This window comes from Cricetulus griseus, chromosome 6 (assembly GCF_003668045.3).
Source record: "Cricetulus griseus strain 17A/GY chromosome 6, alternate assembly CriGri-PICRH-1.0, whole genome shotgun sequence".
Lineage (NCBI taxonomy): Eukaryota > Metazoa > Chordata > Mammalia > Rodentia > Cricetidae > Cricetulus > Cricetulus griseus.
The window spans coordinates 75,935,132-75,957,066 of record NC_048599.1 but is presented as its reverse complement, the minus strand read 5'-3'; the positions used below and the strand labels follow the sequence as shown (position 1 = coordinate 75,957,066).

The 21,935-nt window shown below is 41.3% G+C and overlaps 1 protein-coding gene and 1 pseudogene across 2 annotated transcripts; both read left to right on the top strand.

The window, feature by feature from the left end:
- The first annotated feature begins 702 nt into the window (after window positions 1-702).
- On the top strand, window positions 703-21,649 carry Traf6 (TNF receptor associated factor 6). 2 transcript variants are annotated; one of them, XM_027422401.2, is made up of 8 exons: window positions 703-907; window positions 3,838-4,005; window positions 7,158-7,475; window positions 11,080-11,230; window positions 12,749-12,907; window positions 14,536-14,607; window positions 17,790-17,867; window positions 19,967-21,649. In XM_027422401.2, the coding sequence occupies exons 3-8, from the start codon at window positions 7,180-7,182 to the stop codon at window positions 20,801-20,803; spliced, it is 1,593 nt and encodes a 530-aa protein (XP_027278202.1). In that variant the 5' UTR covers window positions 703-907; window positions 3,838-4,005; window positions 7,158-7,179; the 3' UTR covers window positions 20,804-21,649. The 2 variants fall into 2 exon arrangements, with proteins under 2 accessions (XP_027278202.1, XP_027278203.1); XM_027422402.2 differs by lacking the exon at window positions 3,838-4,005.
- LOC107978071 lies at window positions 16,585-17,782 on the top strand (annotated as a pseudogene).
- Window positions 21,650-21,935: the final 286 nt, after the last annotated feature.

Below are 21,935 nucleotides of genomic sequence, written 5' to 3'. Positions count from 1 at the left end.
GAAAGCACACATTCTAGTTTCAGGATATGCACATGTGACTCTGCAATACCTTCCCTATCAAATGGAGAAGATGAGTCATATTTGCAGATGACGGTGATCATCTTTTGGGAATCTGTTGCAGTGTGTCTGTTACAATACGTAGATATTTGTATCCAGTTAAATTGGGGGTTCAAAACAGATTTCCCGTGACAATGCCTGAAAATGGGGCTAATGCAAATGGCAGCAATTGTGAAGAAATGTTTCATGCATGAAATGACTCCCTGGTCTGGTGAGAGGAAGGACTACGTGATTACGGTAGGCTGCTACCTGTTGAGAAAACTTCTTTTCAAAAAGGGAGGAGTAGGAGAAGGATTTTTAAAAGTCTAAGAAAATATAATTTGGGATTGCTGCTATCAACGCTATTGATGTGCCCATCACCATCAATTTTCTCCTGTACACACACACACACACACACACACACACACACACACACACACACACACACACACACATACACACACACACACACACACACACACACACATCCTTCCTTCAATACACACACTCACACACAGGCACGCATGCACACACCCTTCCTTCAATCAGTTCAGAATTGCACATTGCGAGGCGGGATTGACAGCTGCAGCGTGGAGGACCACGGCCAGGGGGCGCCCTCACCCACAGCGCCGCTCTGTCTCCGGACGCTCTCCCCTCTCCTCGCTGCTCCTGGCTAGCTGAGAAGGCGGAAGCAGTGACAGCCGCGGCTGGGGCTGAGGCTCCGGCCGTCTGCGGACGCGGTGGCTGCTGCCTTCGAACCAGGAGTTTGACGTCGGAGCCGCTTGGTCTCCGAGCGCCGCCTGTGTTGGCGACGCGTTGTGGCCCGGGGAAGCCCTCCTGGTCGGCTGTGGCGTCTCTGCGTGTGCGAGCGGTGAGTGAGCGACTTCGAACTTGGGTTCCGGCGGCCGTGGGCCTGGGAGAGTCACCCGCGGCTCCCTACGGGACGGGGACATGTCGCCGCGGGCCCTCGCCTCCCACAGACCGGAGCCACCATCCCCATGTCCTCTCACGGGTCCAGGACTCGCCCCCCACCACTCCCCAGTCTGGGTCGCCCCGGCATCCCCTGTCCTGGCACGCAGCCGCCTCTGCCCCTGGCGTCTAACAGGTGCAGGACACGCCCGCTGCCCTCTCACAGGCCGGGGGCGCCCTCATTCCCCTCCCCGGGGCTGTACGGCTCCGGGCCGCTCTCACCCCGCATCCTGGATTCGCCCCTGTTCTAGGAGCCTCTCCCGGCGTTCCTGTCGCCTCCCGGTTCTCTGCATCCCACTTCCTCAGCCTTGCTCATCCTCGCCCCGTGTTTTCCCCTTCCCAGGGAAGGAAATCGCCCGCTGGTTTTTCCCGTCCCTTCTGGCTTAAATTAAGAAGAAGAAGAAGAAGAAGAAAAAAAAATCCCTTCAAACTTCCAGAGTGCGGGGGGCGGGGGGGAACTTTTTGTGTTCCCTGTTAAATTCGATAGAGGTCCTAAGCTGTAAGTTTAAAAAAACAAAGTTCGATGACACCAATGTTCCCTCCCCACCCCTACACTCTAGCGATTGTTCCAGAAGCAGTGTCGATAAAGCTGTTCCTAGTATTTGGCTTCAGGGGAACTCCAGCTGAGACTGTCTTCGTGTGTGAACAAAAAGCACCTAAAGCTGGGATGTATAGGATTTGATTGTTTCTCTGAGAGCAGGTGACACGAGAACAACTTGTCACATCCTAAGTGTAGACTTTGTGACTTGAGTTGCTGGCGTTTCACACCTCCTTTGATGATGCTCGGAGGGAAAGGAGCTTTTTTTTTTTTTTCCTTTCTGGTTTTTGAGGTGGAGGGTAGAGTGTAGACTGTTTGGTGTCATCTGACTCAAGGAAAGTGTCTGAGCCACTGGTTGTACACATGATACATACAAGAATCACATTTGAGTTTCAACCTTGATGCTGTGTGTGTGTGTGTGTGTGTGTGTGTGTGTGTGTGTGTGTGTGTGTGTGTGTGTGTGATTATTTCAACATTTTTTGTCTATGGTAATAAGTTTTGGTCACTTAGCTTGTATAAGAGATTGTCCAAAATTCTTGGCTTTTGGAGGAAGAAACAATCCCTGAGTTAGCAAAAGGACCTTGAATTTGAGTTCAAACCTAATTTACATCAATTGAATACTTTGTAGCACCTTTTTATTAACCATTGTGGCTCATTTGCAGTTCGTTGCATTTTTAGAATGGGTTTGTTTTGTTCTGGGTTTTGTTGTTGTTTTTCAAGACAGGGTTTCTCTGTATAACAGCGGTCCTGGACCTCACTCTGCAGACCAGGCCGGCCTGAGAATCACAGAGATCCACCTGTTTCTGCCTCCCAAGTGCTGGGGTTAAAGGTGTATGCCACCACCACCCAGCAAGAATGGGTTTTTAAGGACTTGGCACATGGTTGCTGTTAGTAGAGAAAATTGGGTTGTTGTTTTTTTTTTTTTTTACATAATTTTTAGTGCATTCGTGTGTGTGTGTGTGTGTGTGTGTGTGTGTGTGTGTGTGTGTGTGTGCGCGCGCGCTTCATGCCTAAGTTCATGTGTAGAAGTCACAGGACAAGTCACTTCTCTCCTTCCACCTGGTGAATCCTACCAGGTGAGCTCCTTGTAGTAGAAAGGTAAAGGTAACTGTCAGTATTTTCTTTTATGTGGTCTTGATTTATGAATCACATGTTTACTTATATATACACTCCAGCTAACATAAAATGTATGCTTCCAAAATGTAACATCCACATTACCTAGCATAGTATCTGTTTTTGCTGGTCACCCTACCCTTCACATAAGGCATCTAACTTAATTGTTTTTGAATTATAATATATACCTAGATTTGTAGATAGAAACCATAATTTCTGATAAGGCTAATTTCATTACTTACTGTAAAGTTGAGCTAAGTTGGTAATGGTTACCTCTGTGGCACTGCATTCAAGTGTCCTACACAGCTCACAGAATGCACTCGTGACATACAAGATGAAGAATGACGTGAATTCCATTCTGTCCTCTGTATTTATGGAGAAAGTCACCCCAATAAGTAAAAACTACACCAAGAAATACTCATTTTAGTGAGTCTAGAGTTTCTACACATGCCACATTATGTTCTCACCTCTGCAGCTGATTCAGTGCACTTTTTCTTCTTCTCTAAACATTAATTAAGACAGTTTTTCACTGTAGGGAAATTAGAGATGTGGCTTTTTTACTTAAGTCATTGCAACATGTAAAAGTAAGGAGAAAATATTTTAACTTGTCTCAGAAAAAGTAAACATTAAAATGCTAAATGGTACTCAAGTGTTTGTTTTAGCTTAATCTTCCTAATATTAATTAAATTGAAGTCTAATTACTATACAATGTGTTAAAATATTGCAGTATATTAAACACACACACACACACACATATATCCAGGCACACGTACACACCCATAAACTTTCAAGATTATTATCTGAAGAATATTTAGAAGACATAGAGCTTCTGTGTTCTTCAAGCATGAGAAGGAAAGCAATTTGATGTTGATAGTTTTTTTTCTAATTATACCCCTGGTGTTTTATACCCTAAGAGCTGATAAGAGAATGTGCATATTTGGTAAACCAATGAGTTTAATTAGGGTGGCCCCTAGGAGCATAGACAACTCAACAGTGCTTATACTAGGGCAGAAAATGTCTCCTCCAGCAAACTTTAACTGCAAGTCAGACCTCAGAGAAGGGTAGTTCTTTGTGAGCTCTTCCCCTACCTTGACAACGTTAAGGGGAGAAATCTATCTTTTTAATTAATTAATTAGTTTTATTTATATGTGTGTGTGTGTCTGTGTATGCCTCGGGTATAGCCCACGGAAGCCAGAAGAAGGTATCAGATACCCAGGAGCTGGAGATATAAGTGGTTGTAAGCCTTCTGCTGTGGATGCTGGGATCCAAACTTGAGTGCTCTGGAAGAACTGCACTTGTTCTTAACTGCTGAGCCATCTCTGCAGCTCCCAAGGAGGGATCTTGAGCAGGTAACAATGGCTACTGAGAGAGTTCAACAATGCAGTGGTCAAGTCATTCCCAGAAGACAGTGGTCCCCTTCATGCCTTCTTTACATTCTCACGCCTCATTTGTCCACAGATGCTTGTATAGGTTTTTAAGAATGCATTTACAATGCATTCCTTCAGTGAAATCCTTTTAAGGAATTGTTACTATCTATCAAGCATGCTTTCCTAGGAACCTACAGGAGTTCATAAAAGAACTCTTTAAATCAGATGACATTCAAATCTTGAACTGGACAGCAAGAAAGCAGTATAGAGACTGCCCATAGCTGAATTTTAAGCATTTTGCAGGAAGAGAAGACTTAGTTCTCTCATGTTTGCCATACAGCTAGCACTTTGATATGTGCTGTGCAGCTCAGTAACAAATATTAATGTCTCAGAAATGACTTTACTAACAAACAGCTAAAAAGTTTAAGGGTTTATTATTATCAAGGATTTATAAAATGGACACTCTTGTATATACTATGTGGGAGTGGAGATTAGAAAGCCTTTGATATATATATTGGGTGAGCAACATCATGCATCAGAAATTTTTAAAAATTGCATGTCCTTTCACCCAACAATTATACTTTTAGGAAACATGACTAGAGAAGAAACTTAACAAAGGATATAATCAGTGGTATAGTATAACTGTCATTTGTCCTCAAATATAAAGGCAGTAAAGGGGGTCTTATACTCAGTGTTTGGAGAAAGGCATGTATGCCTAGTTCTACTGTGTACCACTGTCTCATTCCTTCCTGTCTTCCAGTCAGAATGAGCCTTTCCTAGGAATTCACATTAGAAATGGCAAGGCTTTGGGAGATAATTTCAGCTTTTCAAAATTATATCAAAAATAAAGTAAAATGGTATGAGGTCTCAGATGAATTTTGGAGTTATATCAACTCAATGTAATAATGCTGGGCAGCACTTTAAAAAGAAATAAATCTTAAATGATTTTGTCCAAAAAAAAAAAAAAAAAAAAAAAAACCAGGTAATGCAGAGGTATCTAGGTTCTGGGATCAGGTAGACTTTGGGGTTTGATCCCACTTTGTTTCTTAATTGATGATCTTGGACAGGTTGACCTTTTTAAGCTCTATGGTTTCTGATAGGTGAAGACAATACTGTGTAAAACTGTATGAAATAGTAACTTGTTTTGACTGCCAGGTACAGCTCTTAGTATTCAGTGCATATTAACACATGTAGACCTTGCAGGAACTCTCAGATGGAATCTTTCACTAACAGGGGAGGAAACTGAAATATAGGATTATCCGATTTGCCCAAGTCATGCCCAAGTGACTGAGAAAGGCCTAGGTGCAGACTGTCCAGCCTAGCCTAGCCACTGTATACTGCCCCTGCAACCAGAGCACTGCCCCACTTAGGTTTGGGGGTTTTGTTTTGTTTTGTTTTGTTTAAGACTTATTTGATTTTTAATGATTTGTATACATCTGTACATGTAAGTCCACTTGCATAGGGAAGTCAGATCCCCTGGAAGAGTAAGAGCTCTTCACCTCTGCGCCATCCTCTAGCTCCTCCTGCTGCTTTGTAGGTGCCTGTCAGACAGTGATTGAAAGTCTTACAGCATACAGAAGGGTGTTTGTTCCTAGGTGTGTAAAGACTGTGAGAACCTGCCTTTATTTCCAGTTTAGGAGGTTGAACTTAGAGCTTCACATGCCAGGCAAGACCTCCACCACTGGGTTGTTTCCCAGCCTTCTTTTGATTCTAAAGCAGATCTCACTAAATTGTCAATGCTTATCTAGAATTCATTCTCCTCCTGCCTCAGCTTTCCTAGTAGTTAACTTAAGATTACAGACCTGCCCCCACTAGACCCAACTAGAACCTCTTTCTTTTATTGTTGTTGTTGTTAGGGGTTTTATTGCTATTTAATGCATTTATGTACTGCTGTGTGAGAAGAGTGTCGATGGCACATGTATGGAGGTCAGAGGACAATTTATGGGTTGTAGGGATTATACTCAGGTGGTCAGAGTTAGAGGCAAGCACCTCTACCCACTGAGCCATCTAAGTGACCTGGTAACTTCTGCTTAATCCTCCATTTGGTGAACTGGCAGACATAATTTTTATATAGACAGGCATGGGGGTTATTGTCTGTTGTATTGACTAGAAGTTTGCATTCTGTTTCTAGAACTATAGTTTACATTAGGAATTTTCCTCAAGGATGATTAAGCTGAAAACATGGCTGTTTAGAGGATTATAAGTTGCTTTTAAATGTTCACATCCCATGTATGTAATATAATTTGAGGGCGTCTGTCTGCTCCTAGCACAATAGTTTTCCATAGGCAAAGAAATCTCATGTTTTTTTCCAGTCATTAGTAGTGAAACATGGTCATCTGATCAGGCTGAAGGCAGAAGGAGATAAATATACACTTTTAAATTCCATTCTTTCTATATAATAGAAATCACCACACTGAGCATTTAGGAATCCACATAGAATTTTAGATCAGAATAAGAAAGTTCTGAGTGGTTCCACTTACTTGCCTCAGATCTCTCTCTCTCTCTCTCTCTCTCTCTCTCTCTCTCTCTCTCTCTCTCTCTCTCAGATCTCTCTCTCTCTCTCTCTCTCTCTCTCTCTCTCTCTCTCTCTCTCTCTCTCTCTCTCTCTCACACACACACATACACACACACACACACACACAATACTGGTATGTGATCACTTGGTTCCCTGCTGGCTGTACTATTCTCTTCAGCTAAGAATACCTAACGGACCCTTAATGACGTGAAGAACTTCCTCAGTAGATGTTTAGTTAGCATCTACTATTACATGAAAAATTCTTTTGTGCTATGTGCTGGGCATGACAATGAACATTAAATTCCTGATCTCAGACCCTATAAACACATGATAGGGTGTTGTAACTGAAGTATTTTTCCTTTTGAGCCATCTGTTGTCACTGTATCAGACCAGGAACTTTCCTTAAATGATCTATCTAGTCTTTGTGTTCAGCATAGGGAATCCAGTAACTTACCATGAAGTGGTAGTAAGATGAAACAAAGCTCAAACACTTTAGAAGTTATTTTGTAAATAATATTTAAATAGTAGGTATGGACTACTACATGACTAGTATAAATAAACTATATGTTTGCAGGCTAAAGCATTTTTGTTGTTGTTTTTCCTCTTGCCATGTTTACAGATTGACTGATAACAAAGCTACTATGAGTCTGTTAAACTGTGAAACCAGCTGTGGGTCCAATCAGTCCTCAAGTGACTGTTGTGCTGCCATGGCCACCTCCTGCAGTGCTGCGATGAAAGATGACAGTGTGAGTGGATCTGCCAGCACTGGGAACCTCTCCAGCTCCTTTATGGAAGAGATCCAGGGGTATGATGTGGAGTTTGACCCACCTTTGGAGAGCAAGTATGAATGCCCGATCTGCTTGATGGCTTTACGGGAAGCTGTACAAACACCATGTGGCCACAGGTTCTGCAAAGCCTGCATCATCAAATCCATAAGGTATTTGATTTTAAGAAAGAATGATGACTGTAACAACCAAATAAAAAGAGCATGTTAGAAGCAGGCCATCCCTGAGGCAGTGGTGGTGCACGCCTTTAATCCCAGCAGAGGCAGGCGGATCTCTAAGTTTGAGGTCAGCCCGGTCTACAGAACAAGTTCTAGGATAGCCAAGGCTACAGAGAGAATCGAGGGAGGGAGGGAGGGAGTTCATGCCAAGAATAAGCAGACAGAAGAAGCTTCTCAGGAAAAAAAAGAATGGACAGAAAGTGATGTAGAGGTAGTTAGTTAGGGTCCTATCCCAGGTTGTACTGCAGTATGAAAGTAGGCTTCTATGTTTTCCCATCCCTCGCCTCCAGGTAAACTGGAAAGTAAATAGCTACTTTTTCCTCAGGCAGTTCTAATGCAGACTAGGAGAGGATTCTATACTAATACTAAAATTAAATATAAAAAATAGTATTTTTAATATGCCTTAAATTATGCTACTAGAATATGATAAATCCAACAGATGAATAATGCGGATTCTGTGATTATGTATTCTGATATTAACTGAGGTAAATTCTGTTGTCTCCTGTCTGTGAGCAACTGTAAAATGACCAGCATTTCCATAACGTATTCTTTTCTTTCTGCCCCCACTGCTACTGCACCCGCTCACACAGCCAGCTCTAACAGACCTTCTCCTCCTAGCTTGCCTTCTCTCGGGCTCATTACAGCAGCCAGAGTAGCCCTGGCATATGCATCACATGATGTGTCCTTGGCTCAGAACAAAGTGCACAAGCTATCTGGGAGTAAATGTGATTTTTTTTTTTTTTTTTTTTTTTTTTGCCCTCTCCAAGTGCTCGCTCTCCTTCCACTCCTTTCTTCATGCTGTTCTTTGTAAGTGCCAGGAATGTACCTGCCTCATTGAACTGGAATACAATCTTAGGTGTCCTGGCTACTCAGTACCACAGTAAGACACAAGCCTGCCTGCCTGCCTGCCTTCCTACACTCCAGATCTTCCTTATCAGCTAGGCTTTGATTCCCGCCCCCCCCCCCAGTACTTTTGCCCTTAACACCTCATAATCAATATGGTTTGGGGTTGTTTTTTGTTGTTGTTGTTGTTTCCCCTGACTACAGCACTGGCAAGTAGCTCCTTGAGGCTGAGATGTTAAATGGGTTTTCTCTAGGTACAAGAATAGTGCCTTTCCCACAGTAAGCACTTGGTATGTAAATGTTGTAACTGGATTAAAATATACAAGAGAAAAAGATCCTCATTCAGTTCAGCTGGGTCCCACCTCCTGGATTTCCTTTACCTTCACTCTGACCCACAGACTGTGAACCCACAAATGGATTAATCCACTGAGGAGGTCAGAGCCCTCATTGAGTTCCAGTCACTTCTCCAAAGCTCTGTTTTGAGCATTGTCGTATTAGGGACCAAACTGTAATGATTCCTAAGTAGACTAAGACCATCTTGGGATACTCAGTGGTCTATGAATTTGTACCTCTCAGTTTCTGTACCAACTTTACAATAAAACTTAATTAAGGTGACTTTACCCATACATGGAGCTTGAATTAAGTTACATGGGAGCAGCACATCTCTTCAATTTGAGGGGAAATGTGTTGCCTGGCATTGAACCAATAGTATCTATGGAGGATAGGCTATGTGTTTGTTGTTTCTCTGCGTGTTTGTTTCCCAGCCTTGGCACTATTGATATTTGGGGGCAAATGATTCTTTATTTGGCAGAATGTCTTCTGTTAGACCCTGAGCTTCATGCCTGCTGTGTGTCCACTGAATGCTAATAGTATCACCTTCAGCTCAGCTTGTGAGGTCACAGTGTTCCCTGGGCCAGTTTAGGCCACAGCAATTGGTAGCACATGTGACATGCTGATTTCTTAAAGAGAGAAATGTACACTATTTTATCAAGTGTCCAGGGAAGTAGCTAGCTAATCTTTGCAGCAAAATATTTTGGAAGTTGTAGGATAGCGTTATGAGAAAGAAACAAATCCCACAAAAGGAAATCTGAGACTTTAGTTCTGTTTCCCTTGAGGCTAGAAATGCTTTAATCTCTTAAGAGGAACTACTATAAATCTTCCTTGATTGTCATTCAAAAAATCAAAATGAAGTTGGGCGGTGGTGGCACAGGATATCTGTAAGTTTGAGGCCAGCCTGGGTCTACAAAACTACACAGAGAAACCCGGACTCGAAAAACCAAAAAAAAAAGGAAAGAAATCAAAATCAAAATGGATCTTGGTCTAATTCATTTTCTTTTGGATTTCTTAAGACTATGGGTATTGGCTGTAAGTTTAGGTTTACTTTGTAAATTTCTTACTTTCATATAGATATGCATGTTCTACAAGATTTGTACCTGGCTTTCTATGTTTTAAAAGTGTCTGGCAGTTTATTAGGTTTTTTTGAGGGGTTTTTGTTTGTTTGTTTGTTTTGTTTTTTTGTTTGTTTGTTTGTTTTGAGACAAGGTATGTAGTCCTAGAGCTCCCTATGTGGACCAGGCTGGCCTCGAACTCACAGAGATCCCATACCTGGCCTGCACTATGTAATCTTAAACACACACCATAGAGATCAGCTCTGTCTCACTTGGTTTAGTTCTGTGCTGTTGGACAGCAGATGCCATATCCCACTCACAGCAGCACATAGTGCTGAAGAAATGGTTCAGTGATGGATTAAGGCTCCTGTGGCCTACCTCATTATCACATTTTGTGAGACAAGACTGAAACATCTCTGGATGGCTGGAAAGATGGCTTCGTGGTTAAGAGCATTTACTGCTCTTCCAGAGAACTCAAGTCAGTTCCCAGAACCCCCTAGCAGGTAGTTCATAACTTCCTGTAACTCCAGCTTCAGAGGATCCAATACCTCTGGCTTCCATGAGCACCTGCTCTCTGGTGCACATACATCCATACAGATGCACACACATAATTCAAAATAAAAGTATCTCTAAAAGATTTTTTGAGACATACCAAAAAGTTCAAAGGGAATGGAAGACTCCCAGGTTTCCTGAAGGTGATTTTCCCTACCATAAGACAAGGGGAGGTAGAATACTGAGAAGCCCACCACAGAGGCCCTTTGGCTCTACTATAGTTAACCATAGATATGCAAATAAAACTATCCTTTTGTTGCTCAGGAGCTGGCAGATCATAGGCCTTGTTTCAAAGCCTACCAGAAGCCCCAGAAGGGTGCTGACTGCTAACTGATTCAATTTTTGTTTGTAACTAGGCAATACACTATAAACGTGTTGCTAATACTGTGAGCAGCATTGTGTGACTTACTGACAGACTGTAGATGTATTTCAGAGCACAGCCAGCCAGATTGCCCGAATTGTTTCCTAACTGACCTTCACTTCATTTTTTTGCCAATCAAACTATAAGTTTATTCATTGTTTTGCTTATTGTATAGCTGGGATCTATCCCACAATCTACAGCCTGTTAGCTTTTGATAAATAGTACAGTGCGAGTTTGCATTCATCTCATAAGTCAATTCATAAACTCCACAGTGCATTGTGATTCTGGTGCTGCTGTGCAATATAATGCATGTGTTATTTCATATAGAATGCTGCAGTCAGTCTTGCAAGGTGGAGGCTTCAGGCTATTAACTCTAAGTTCCCGCTTCTTTTAGGGATGCAGGTCACAAGTGTCCAGTTGACAATGAAATACTGCTGGAAAATCAACTGTTTCCTGACAATTTCGCAAAGCGAGAGATTCTGTCCCTGACGGTAAAGTGCCCAAATAAAGGCTGTTTGCAAAAGATGGAACTGAGACATCTCGAGGTATTAAGGATGTTTTCTAGCTGTTGTTACAATGCAGTCTCTAAAGCATAACAACTTTGCTCTGTTATCTGTGTATCATTATAGCAGATCAGGATTGGTGAATAAATTCTTGCCATCATTAAGTGTAGAAAATTAGAAAATGTTTTATTCTTTCTGCTTTGGCTTTATCCCAGAAATAAAATAAGCCTGTGCTCTTGGGAGTTTTTCAGATCAGCACATCTACAGTTCAATAGTTGAAGAACTCCTTAATTGCAAGTTATATCTTAACCCCATAACTTTATTTCTCTCATTTTGAAATAAGAAAAGAAGTGTCTTACAGCCATCATCTCAGTACCTTCACTGTACTTTCTCTATTTTTCTAAATTGCACACAGTACTATTCACTGAATAAAATAATCATGTAGTTGGAAATTAGCTGAAGCAATGAGATAATTTTCTTTTTAATTAAAATAAATCAATTCTTTGGCGTTTGGGGTTTTTTTTCCAGAAATCAAATATGGGTAATATTCTATTTGAGACTTAATGTTTAGGTCAGGTTTGAAGGCTGTCCCTTTTATTTTGGTCTTTTTTACAAAAAGATTTACTCATTACTCCTCCCTCCCTCCCTTCCTCTTTCCCTCTCCCTCCTCCCTCCCTCTCTCTCGCCCCCTCTCTCTGTCTGTCTCTTTCCCGTGTGTGTGTGTGTGTGTGTGTGTGTGTGTGTGTGTGTGTGTGTGTGTGTGTGTGTGTGTGTGTCCATCCCCACCTCCATGAAGGCCAGAAGAGCTATTGGATTCCCCTGGAGTTATAGGCAGTTGATAACAGAACTTGGGTCCCCTTGAAGAGCAGCGTTCCCTTTTAACCACTTCAGCCCTTTTTGTGGGCGTGACCCTTTTGGCACAGTATATATTTCTAATCTGGAAATCTAACTTCTTTCCAAAACTTCTCTAACTGGATATATTAACTTGAAACTTTATATTCTTTTTATACAATTGGCATCACATTATTGTTTGAAAGACTTCATTAAGACCTTCATGCTGTATATGGCTAGAGAATGTGGGCTTTAGTCATTGTTCTTACTTAGTCTCTGTTGCTGTGATAATACACTCTGACCAAAAGCAGTTTAGAGTAGGAAAGGCTGTATTTGGCTTACAGTTCCAGATAATAGTCTGTTACTGAGTAAGTCAGGCCTGAACTCAGAATTGCTGGAGGAACACAATTTGCTGGCTAGCTCATAGGCCCTTACTTGGCTAGCTTTCTTATACAGCCCATTGAAACCTGCCAATGAAACCTGAAATGAGGCCACCCACAGTGGGCTGGGCCCTCCTACTTCAGTTAACAATCAAAACGGTCCCCTAGAGACATGCCCAGAGACCAATCTGATTTGAGCAGTCCCTCAATTGAGACTCCCTTCTCAGGTGACTTGTCTTGTACCAAATTGACAGTTATAATTAAATCTGAAAGAACTGTATTCTTAGAAAAGATTATCTCTAGAAAACATTTTTAGGGTTTTAAATGCTAATCAACTACTTCATTATAGGATCATCAAGCACATTGTGAATTTGCTCTTATGAATTGTCCCCAATGCCAACGTCCTTTCCAAAAGTGCCACTTCCATATACACATTATCGAGGATTGTCCCAGGAGACAGGTTTCCTGTGTGAACTGTGCTGTGTCCATGCCATTTGAAGAGAAAGAGGTATGTATTAACTTAAATTTGTTCATTACATTTAAAATACTTATTTGAAGAGGTTAGCATTAGATAAGGATATTAAGTACAAAAAGTAAAATATGAATTTTTTGTTTTGGTTCTTTTATTGTTGTTTTTCAAGACAGAGTTTCTCTGTGTAGCCCCTGGCTGTCCTGGAACTCTCTCTGTAAACCAGGCTAACCAATTAAGACTGAGCTAGCAGATAAGAAATCCTAGTCATTGTCCAGCAGCATTGTAATTAATATAAGACTCTATGTGTTATTTCGGGCACCCATGTGACTGTGGGGCTCCGGCAGCTTGGCAGAAAGATTTATCGTTACAGAGATCCATCTGCCTCTGCCTCTGCCTCTGCCTCTGCCTCTGCCTCCGCCTCCTAAGTGCTGGGATTAAAGGTGTGTGCCACCACCACCCAGCTATATTATCAGTTTTTAAAAGCTAATTTTTATGAAAGAAATAAATAAAGTTTCGGGGAACCCACCGGTCCATAAATGTGGAGTTTATATTTACATATCCTTAGAAAGCATTAAACTAAGTACTGAGAGTAAACAATGAACAAGAGCTACTAGGAGAGGTATATGCTGGTTTACTCCCTGTCTGAATTTTAATGTATGGTCAGATGGCAGACAAAGAAGTAACATGACTGCTGTGTAAGATGTATTTCACAAAGAGTGTGAGCTGATGTATATGTAAGAAAGAATTCATTAAATACTGCAAAGTGTGTTCCATTGGCTCCATTCACTTTTCAGTGTGTATATTGTATTTTGTTGAAGTTAACCTTTAAAAAGAAACAGTGTCCTAGCAGCATCATGATTGTAGAGCACTTGTTTTCATTCAGCTGGGATGTAAAGAAGCTAATTAGCTTCATCCAATGTTGTCAGTTGGGGGGTGGGGGGGCATTGAAACCCTACCCTTGTACTCTTTACTAAAATAAGCTGCATTAGTCTGTGTTACTCTATAACTAATACTTAGTTACTTCCTTAAACTTCTGTTCTTCTAAATTTGTTCCTTAGGAAATCAAGCATTTTATATTTAGTGTGTTGATAAAATAGTCAAGAAAATTCGGCTGACTTGCTAATAGTAAATATGTAAAGTCTTAGTCATAATTGGAACAAATTTGGTACCTTTCTCAACTTGAACAAATTCCATGAACTAATAAGGAAGGTTTGTCTATTTCTCAGCATACCTATTTATTAAACCAAAGTTACTGTGTTCTAAAAAATGGGACTCAACCTTCTGAGAACTTAGGTACCAAAGCCTTAATGCTTTTTGATTGCTTGTTTGTTTGCTTACTTGTTAACTTACTGGAAAGAATTGTAATTAACTTGTCATGCTGCTGCTAAAAACTTTTGCCCTTAGAGAATTACATCAACAAGTGATATCCATACTACTCAGGGGTGCTGTGCTTCAAGTTCAAAAGAGGTCATCTCTGTTTTGCATGCTTACAAACTGTTTGAAGGAGTCTGAAGTCTGAGTCTCATTAACTAGTAGAAGTCTCCTATTGTGACTTTGCATAAACAAATGTTCTTCATTTGCTCACGGTGAAAAAATTATAAAAATTAGTCTTTTAACTTTTTCAGACTTTCTCATGCATTTCTTAATTCTCTCATACAACTTAGATCCATGATCAGACCTGTCCTTTGGCAAATATCATCTGTGAATACTGTGGTACAGTCCTCATCAGAGAACAGGTAGGAATCTCTTTTGCAAATTACTATTTGTTTAAGAACTTAAAGAAGTGCTACATTTTTTTAATTGAAAATTTAAAATCAGTATGTGTTGAAGCATTTTGCTGTACAAAAAAATTATACAAATTAATGTAATTAATATTTCAAAGGAACAAAAAATCTAGTATTTGTAGATGTTTGAAATATCTGAGTCAAGGGCTAGGCATTGGTGGTGCACAACTTTAATCCCAGCACTCGGGAGGCAGAAACAGGGGTATCTCTGTGAGTGTGAGGCCAGCCTGGTCTCCAGAGCAAGTTCCAGGATAGACTCCAAAGCTACACAGAGAAACCCTGTCTCAAAAAAAAAAAAAAAAAAATTCTGAGTCGAAACAGCTGACCTGAACATCGGGGAACTCTTGCTCCCCAGACTGATAGCTGGGATACCAGCATGGGACTGATCCAGACCCCAGGAACATGGGTTTCAGTGAGGAAACCTCAGAAAACTACAGGACCTCCTGTAGTTGTTCAGTACTTATCCCTAGCACAGGTGGGGGCTTTGGGAGCCCATTCCACATAGGGGAATCCTCCCTGAGCCAAGACACACAGGGTGGGCCTAGACCCTATCCCAAAGGATACGATAGACTCTGATGACACCCTATGGAAGGCCTCACCATCCAGGGGAAGCAGAAAGGATATGTGATAAGTAGGGTTTTAGTTGGGGGCGGGGGGGGGGGGGGCGTAGGGGAGGACAGGAGGGACAAGGGAACTGGGATTGACATGTAAAACAATCTTGTTTCTAATTCAAATAAAATAATAAGAAAAAAAGAAAAGAAAATAATAAATAAAATTTCTGAGTCATCTGCATAGTACCTGTGTTTATATGTATTTATAAGAATTCCATTGGTGAGCTGGGCATGGTGGCTAGTGTACACCTTTAATCTCAATACTCAGGAGTCAGAGGCAGGTGAGTTTAAAGCCAGTCTCATCTACGTAGTGAGTTCCTGGACTATGTAGAGAGATGCTTTTCAAAAAAAAAAAAAAAAAAAAAAAGGATTCCATTGGCAGTAAAGGGCCCCTCCCCCCTTAAAAACAGACTTGTATAAGAATGTATTTACACACTGACATGAGGGCCTGGTTGTCCAGATGTTGGCTGAAAGAAGGAGGAAGCAGAAGAAAGCTCACGTGCTCAGTAGCACAGTAATGTGCAGGGCCCACTCCTAGGGCAGGTAGAGGGCTTCAGGCCACTGCTGGGCATTATCAGAGGCAACAGTTGTAGTAGAAAACTGTTATATTTTAATTACTAATAAAGAAAGGAAAATTCCATCCAATTGCTATCTGTTGGCATTTAGGGAGTTTACCACACAGGATGAATATTAGTCACTAAATCTGTGTGAGCCCGAAAAGGCTGTAAGTGAAAAACTCACTGATTACTTACTTAGTAAAAATGACTAAATGTTCCCATTTATCTATTAGTAGTATTTTTTCCAAGAATTTGAAGGTGTTAAACGTTATGCTTATGAAGTCATCCCATACCCCTGGTTTTCTCTTTTGTTCTCAATATTTAAAGGAAACTATGCTATACTTGTAAAAGCTCAACAAAATAAAATTTAGTAAAGACAAAAACCATAATGAAACATCAGAAGAACTGGACTTTGATGCTTGCTGTGACATTATCTTCACCTCAGTCCACTGCTGTGACTCAATTTCTAGTGAAAATTGGGCCCTACTTTCACGTGGCTTCTTTCCTCCCTCTTTCTGTCCCTCCTCCTCTTTCTCTTCCCCTCCTCCTCTCTTTTCCTTTTCTTTTTCTTTTCTGTCCTGGGGTTTCACATCCCAGAGTTCACACATGCTAGGTGAGTGTACTCTACCAGTGAGCTGCTCTCTAGCCCCTTGGTACTTTCTGTGGTTGGTTGGTTGGTTCTAGGTTTTATTTTGTTTTTGAGACAGGGTCTCTCCATGTGGCCCTGGCTAGCCTGGAACTCACTGTGTGGATCAGATTGGTCTTGAATTTACAAAGATCTACCAGCCCCTGCCTCCAAGTGCTGGGATTAAAGGCATGTACCATCACACCCTAATCTCTTGGTACCATTTTAAAAATATGACCTCCTTTAATGTGTCTCACCCTAAAGAATATATTCTTGAGCTCCCAAATTAAAGGCTGAAATTCCTCCACTATCTTTCATCATGGTGTACATGAATATACTGGCAGATAGTCTCAAGCACATCAGCAATGCTGAGAAGAAAGGCAAATGCCAGATCCTCATCAGGCCATGCTCCAAAATCATCATTCAGTTCCTAACCATGATGATGAAGCCTGGCTACATTGGCAGATTTGAAATCATTGTTGATAAACCTCACAGGCAGGCTGAGCAAGTGTGGAGTGATCAGCCCTATATTTGACAGCTCAGAGACCTAGAAAAATAGCACTAACAATCTGCTCCCATCCCATCAGTTTGGCTTCATTATGCTGACAGCCTCAACTGGGATCATGGACCACAAAGAAGCAAGACAAAAACACATGAGGGGAAATCCTGGGACTTTTTTTTTTTTAGAAATGTTAAATAAAAAGCCTCCGCAGACTGTGCCCAGGGTCAGTCCTATTTCCAGAAGAATAATAAATGTCTGGTGGTGTTGATTGTGCTGACTGGTGACACTTTTCTTGAAGCAGATAAGACTGTCCTATGACCACACGGTAACTTGAGTCGAGTGTGGGGTGCAGTGTCCAGCCTGGGATGGTTGTGTCTCTACCATGTAATAACCAAGTTCCCCAGTATAGTCAAAATAGGCCAGGTTTCAAAGATAAAATGATTTGTAAAAGATTGTCATATGGAAAGTAATCGGTCTGTTCAGAGACTTTAATGAATGTATAACCAGTCCCTTATTAAATGGCCTAGACCACAGAGAGGGCTCTCTGGGTTTGCCTTACTAGTTGTTAAGGGGGTGTTTTCTTGAAAAATGCCACAAGAGGGCGCCAGTTCTCTACAGCAGAAACAAATCCATTTTAAGAAATGAAGTTTAGTGAATTGGGTGATGTAATATTTAATTATATGTTAATTAGATGTTAATATTTAATTTCTCTAAAAATTGTGAAGAAACCATAGATAATAACATAGTTTTGCTTAGTGTAAGACTTTTAAATGTACTATCATCATCTAGAGCATGATATGCAGAGGAAGACATTTTTCAGCTTTCATTTTGATTTTCAGATGCCTAATCATTATGATCTAGACTGCCCGACAGCTCCAATCCCTTGCACATTCAGTGTTTTTGGCTGTCATGAGAAGGTAAGTTTTCTTTGAATTCTGGAATATGAATTTAAAAAACTACTCATCTGTACTGAAGAATACCAACAAATTTTAAGTTTTCAGAAAACATTTACGTGTAAGCACTGTTGATGTAAATTATTATGAATATTGATGCTATTACACAGGTAGTAATGGCTTACGTATTTAGGTAGACATGACTGAACATGTTTAGACTAAATCTTTGTCCTTTTTAGTTGGTGTGTATGCATCTGTGCACGTATGCACATAAGTGTGTATGTGGGTGGCTGCGTTCCATGGCATGCATGTGGAGGTCAAAGGACAGCCTACAGGGGTTGGCTCTTTCCTTCTGCCATGTGGACCCCAGGGGGTCAAGCTCAGATTGTCAATCTTGGTGGCAGACACCATTGCCATCTTCCCGCCTGTGGACTGAGTCTTAACAGGTGGGGAAAACAATGTTCAGGGCAGCTCTGGAAATTGGCCTAGTAGTTGCTAGCACCTGCCTACATCAGGTGGTTCACAGTGGCCTGCAGCTCCAGCCCCAGGAAATCCTACACCTCTGGCCTCTGTAGCATCTGCATTCATGTGCATCCCCAAACACAGACACAAACGCATACCTATAATAAAATAAAATAAAAGTAAAATTCTACCAAAAAGAATGTGTAAGAAGACAAGAGAAAGTGAGTGAATGTGGTGACTTATTTTGTTGTTGTTGTTGTTGTTTTGCTTTAAGGTTTTTCTTTTTTATGTTATTCAATCCAGCAACAACATGGAAGATCTAAAGTAGAATAAGGAAAGGCGGTATCTGAACTTTTCACTAACACCCAAAATTAGCACAGCACGAATAATTAAAGTTAGTAGATAGAGATCTAGGAATCCCAGACACATTTAGGAGGGAAGACCTAATAGTAACAAAGTATATACGGTAGACAGAGAAGAGGGGCATCCAGAATGACTGTGGGTTTCTGGCCTTAGTCACTGGGTTGGCGGTAAAGACCTCAACAAAAAGAGTGAACACAGGACGAGCTGTACAGCTGGAAGCTTAAAAAGAAGGAAAGGGTGTTTTAGTGGTATTGAGTCTACTCAGCTCTGGCATTCAAATGGAGATGGCCCTGTGTAACTCAGCATACTGATTGGGAAGAGTAAGAAAGAATGGAGTCGGTATTGCAATGATAAAGAATTCGTGTTATGGGAAAGAGGTAAGCAAGGAAAGAAACCTGAATGAACAGTGTTTAAAACAAGTTCATCTGGTAAGGACAGTCCTGCCATAGTCTCCCAGGTTAGCTTCTAGATGGGGTTATAGCGTGAAGTGTCTGACAGCTTACGGTGTGTGTTGGCCTTGTTTTCTCTGTGGTATGCAATTACATGTTTGCTTTTCTGCTCTGCTTTTACAAATACTTATAATAAACATACTTCACAGTTCAAAAGATCAAATAGAATGGTAACTCATACACTTAAATGTTATGACGAAGTTTTGTATTATGTGCATAGAGAGAAAACTTGAAATACATGAAAATACTAAGATAATAGCCTGTTTTCTTTTTAATCACCTGTATTTTCTATTTTTCTATAATATACATTATTTTATGATTATAGAACATGTAGGAATTTGATGGTCTTCGAATACTATAGGGATGGCAGTTTGCAGTAAGTCAGCATCATGAGTGGGAGTTGAGGACTTGACAGGCAGGCTCAGGTAGCTTTAAAGGGGAGAAAATGATATTGACGAAAGGAAGTATAATCCATAGAAAGCTTTGACTTGTTTTTCTAATGCAAAGATTTTATTAGCTGTACTCTCAGAAGAGAAACATTAGAGGAAGGAGCATGTGGAAAAGAGACCTGGGTGTTTGGTGTCTTCGAGTCTACAAAGAAAGATGGGTATAGATGCTACTTTAACAGAAGGGAGATTTGTAGGAGTAACAGCTGAGAGTGTTCATCAGTTAGCTCCAATAAAATAAGAGGATTATTTCATTGAATCAGGTGACAACACAGAGAAGTGATAAAGGTTAGAGAAATTGTGATGTTACTTTTCAAACCTCTTGTCTGCCTAGCCTAGTCCTTTTCCTCATCCTCAGTGACGAGGAAATGTTCCCAACTTATGGCTTGTGCTTCTGTTTCAGATGCAAAGAAATCACTTGGCACGACACCTGCAAGAGAATACCCAGTTGCACATGAGACTGTTGGCCCAGGCTGTTCATGATGTAAACCTTACTTTGCGTTCATGTGATACTTCCTCTCCATCCCGGGGATGTTGTCCAGAGGACCCAAATTATGAGGAAACTATCAAACAGTTGGAAAGTCGCCTAGTAAGACAGGACCATCAAATCCGGGAACTGACTGCCAAAATGGAAACTCAGAGTATACATGTAAGCGAGCTCAAACGAACCATTCGTACCCTTGAGGACAAAGTTGCTGAAATGGAAGCACAGCAGTGTAATGGGATTTATATTTGGAAGATTGGCAACTTTGGGATGCACTTGAAATCCCAAGAAGAGGAGAAACCTGTTGTCATTCATAGCCCTGGATTCTACACAGGCAGACCTGGGTACAAGCTGTGCATGCGCCTGCACCTTCAGTTACCAACGGCTCAGCGCTGTGCAAACTATATATCCCTATTTGTCCACACAATGCAAGGAGAGTATGACAGCCATCTCCCCTGGCCCTTCCAGGGTACAATACGCCTCACAATTCTTGATCAGTCTGAAGCAGTAATAAGGCAAAACCATGAAGAGGTCATGGATGCCAAACCAGAGCTGCTTGCCTTTCAGCGTCCCACAATCCCACGGAACCCCAAAGGTTTTGGCTATGTAACATTTATGCACCTGGAAGCCTTAAGACAGGGAACCTTCGTTAAGGATGACACGTTATTAGTACGCTGTGAAGTCTCTACTCGATTTGATATGGGTGGCCTTCGGAAGGAGGGTTTCCAGCCACGAAGTACTGATGCAGGAGTGTAACATCCATATACTCATGTTAAAGAACTACAAACCACACGAATGAACAACAGTGCCTTCCTTACCTGGTCTCAAAAAAGAATATTCAAACAAGCAGTGGGAGAGGTGTAACACCTAGCAGCAAATATTATCAGCGAGGTCTTTCTACTTCTGACTGTTACAAATACCTGAGACAATTTTCATAGGAATCTACGTGTCCCCTATGTCTTCAGAAACTTAACATTTGAAGGGCTGTGCCTAATCTGCTTGTCAGTTAGCGTACCTCTTCATTGTACTTCCATGGGCTTTTTCCCATGGAAGTCCAAAGACAATGTGCTGTTAGTCAGCCAGAGTTAGTGTGCTGAAGCTCAATTGTTTAATAATACTAGGTGCCTTAGAAACCGAGGCTGTTTTTAGGACATTTATGACTATATTAAACATGAGAATCACTACTGCCTGTGCTGACACCAGTGAGAAAGTTGCTGCTCAGGTGCTGAGTTCTCATTTTAGTTGATGCCTGTGAATTTCAGAAGTTTTGAACCATGGTCCCTGGAAAACCTAAGTTCTCATGTGTTGCCTTCCCCGTTGTTCACTGAGGATCCAGGGGCTGCATTAACCCTTACTTTAGTGTGAACATCTTGTCTGTTGAGCACCAAGTGCTTCTTCCCTGCTTGCATATTCTGAGGCTCCACAGCAGCTTCTCCAGTGTGTAATACTGTGGTAATGTGGTTGCCAACTGTCGACTGTTACTTCCACGTAAGCTTTCTTGTCTGTTCAATGCAGCTTGGTTTCCACAACCCTGTGCGTGTCTTCTTTTGCTTGCAAACACAAAATCACCAGCATAAATATTAAAAGTGATTCAGCTCATCAGCCATTAAATGGCAGGCATCTTATGGGTGGCTACAGAAACTCTTGCAGCCAGAAAACTTGTCAGTCCTCTTGACTACATTTTGATTTAGTTTAATTAAAATAAAATTGATTTCCTCAAGGAAATGGAGAAATGGCTCAGTGGTTAAGAGCACTAGCTATTCTTCCAAAGGACCCAGGTTCAATTTCTCAGCACCCACATGGTAGTTTACAGCTCTCTGTTAACTCCAGTTCCAGGGGACCTGACACACTCATACAGACATACATGCAGGCAGAACACCAAAGCACA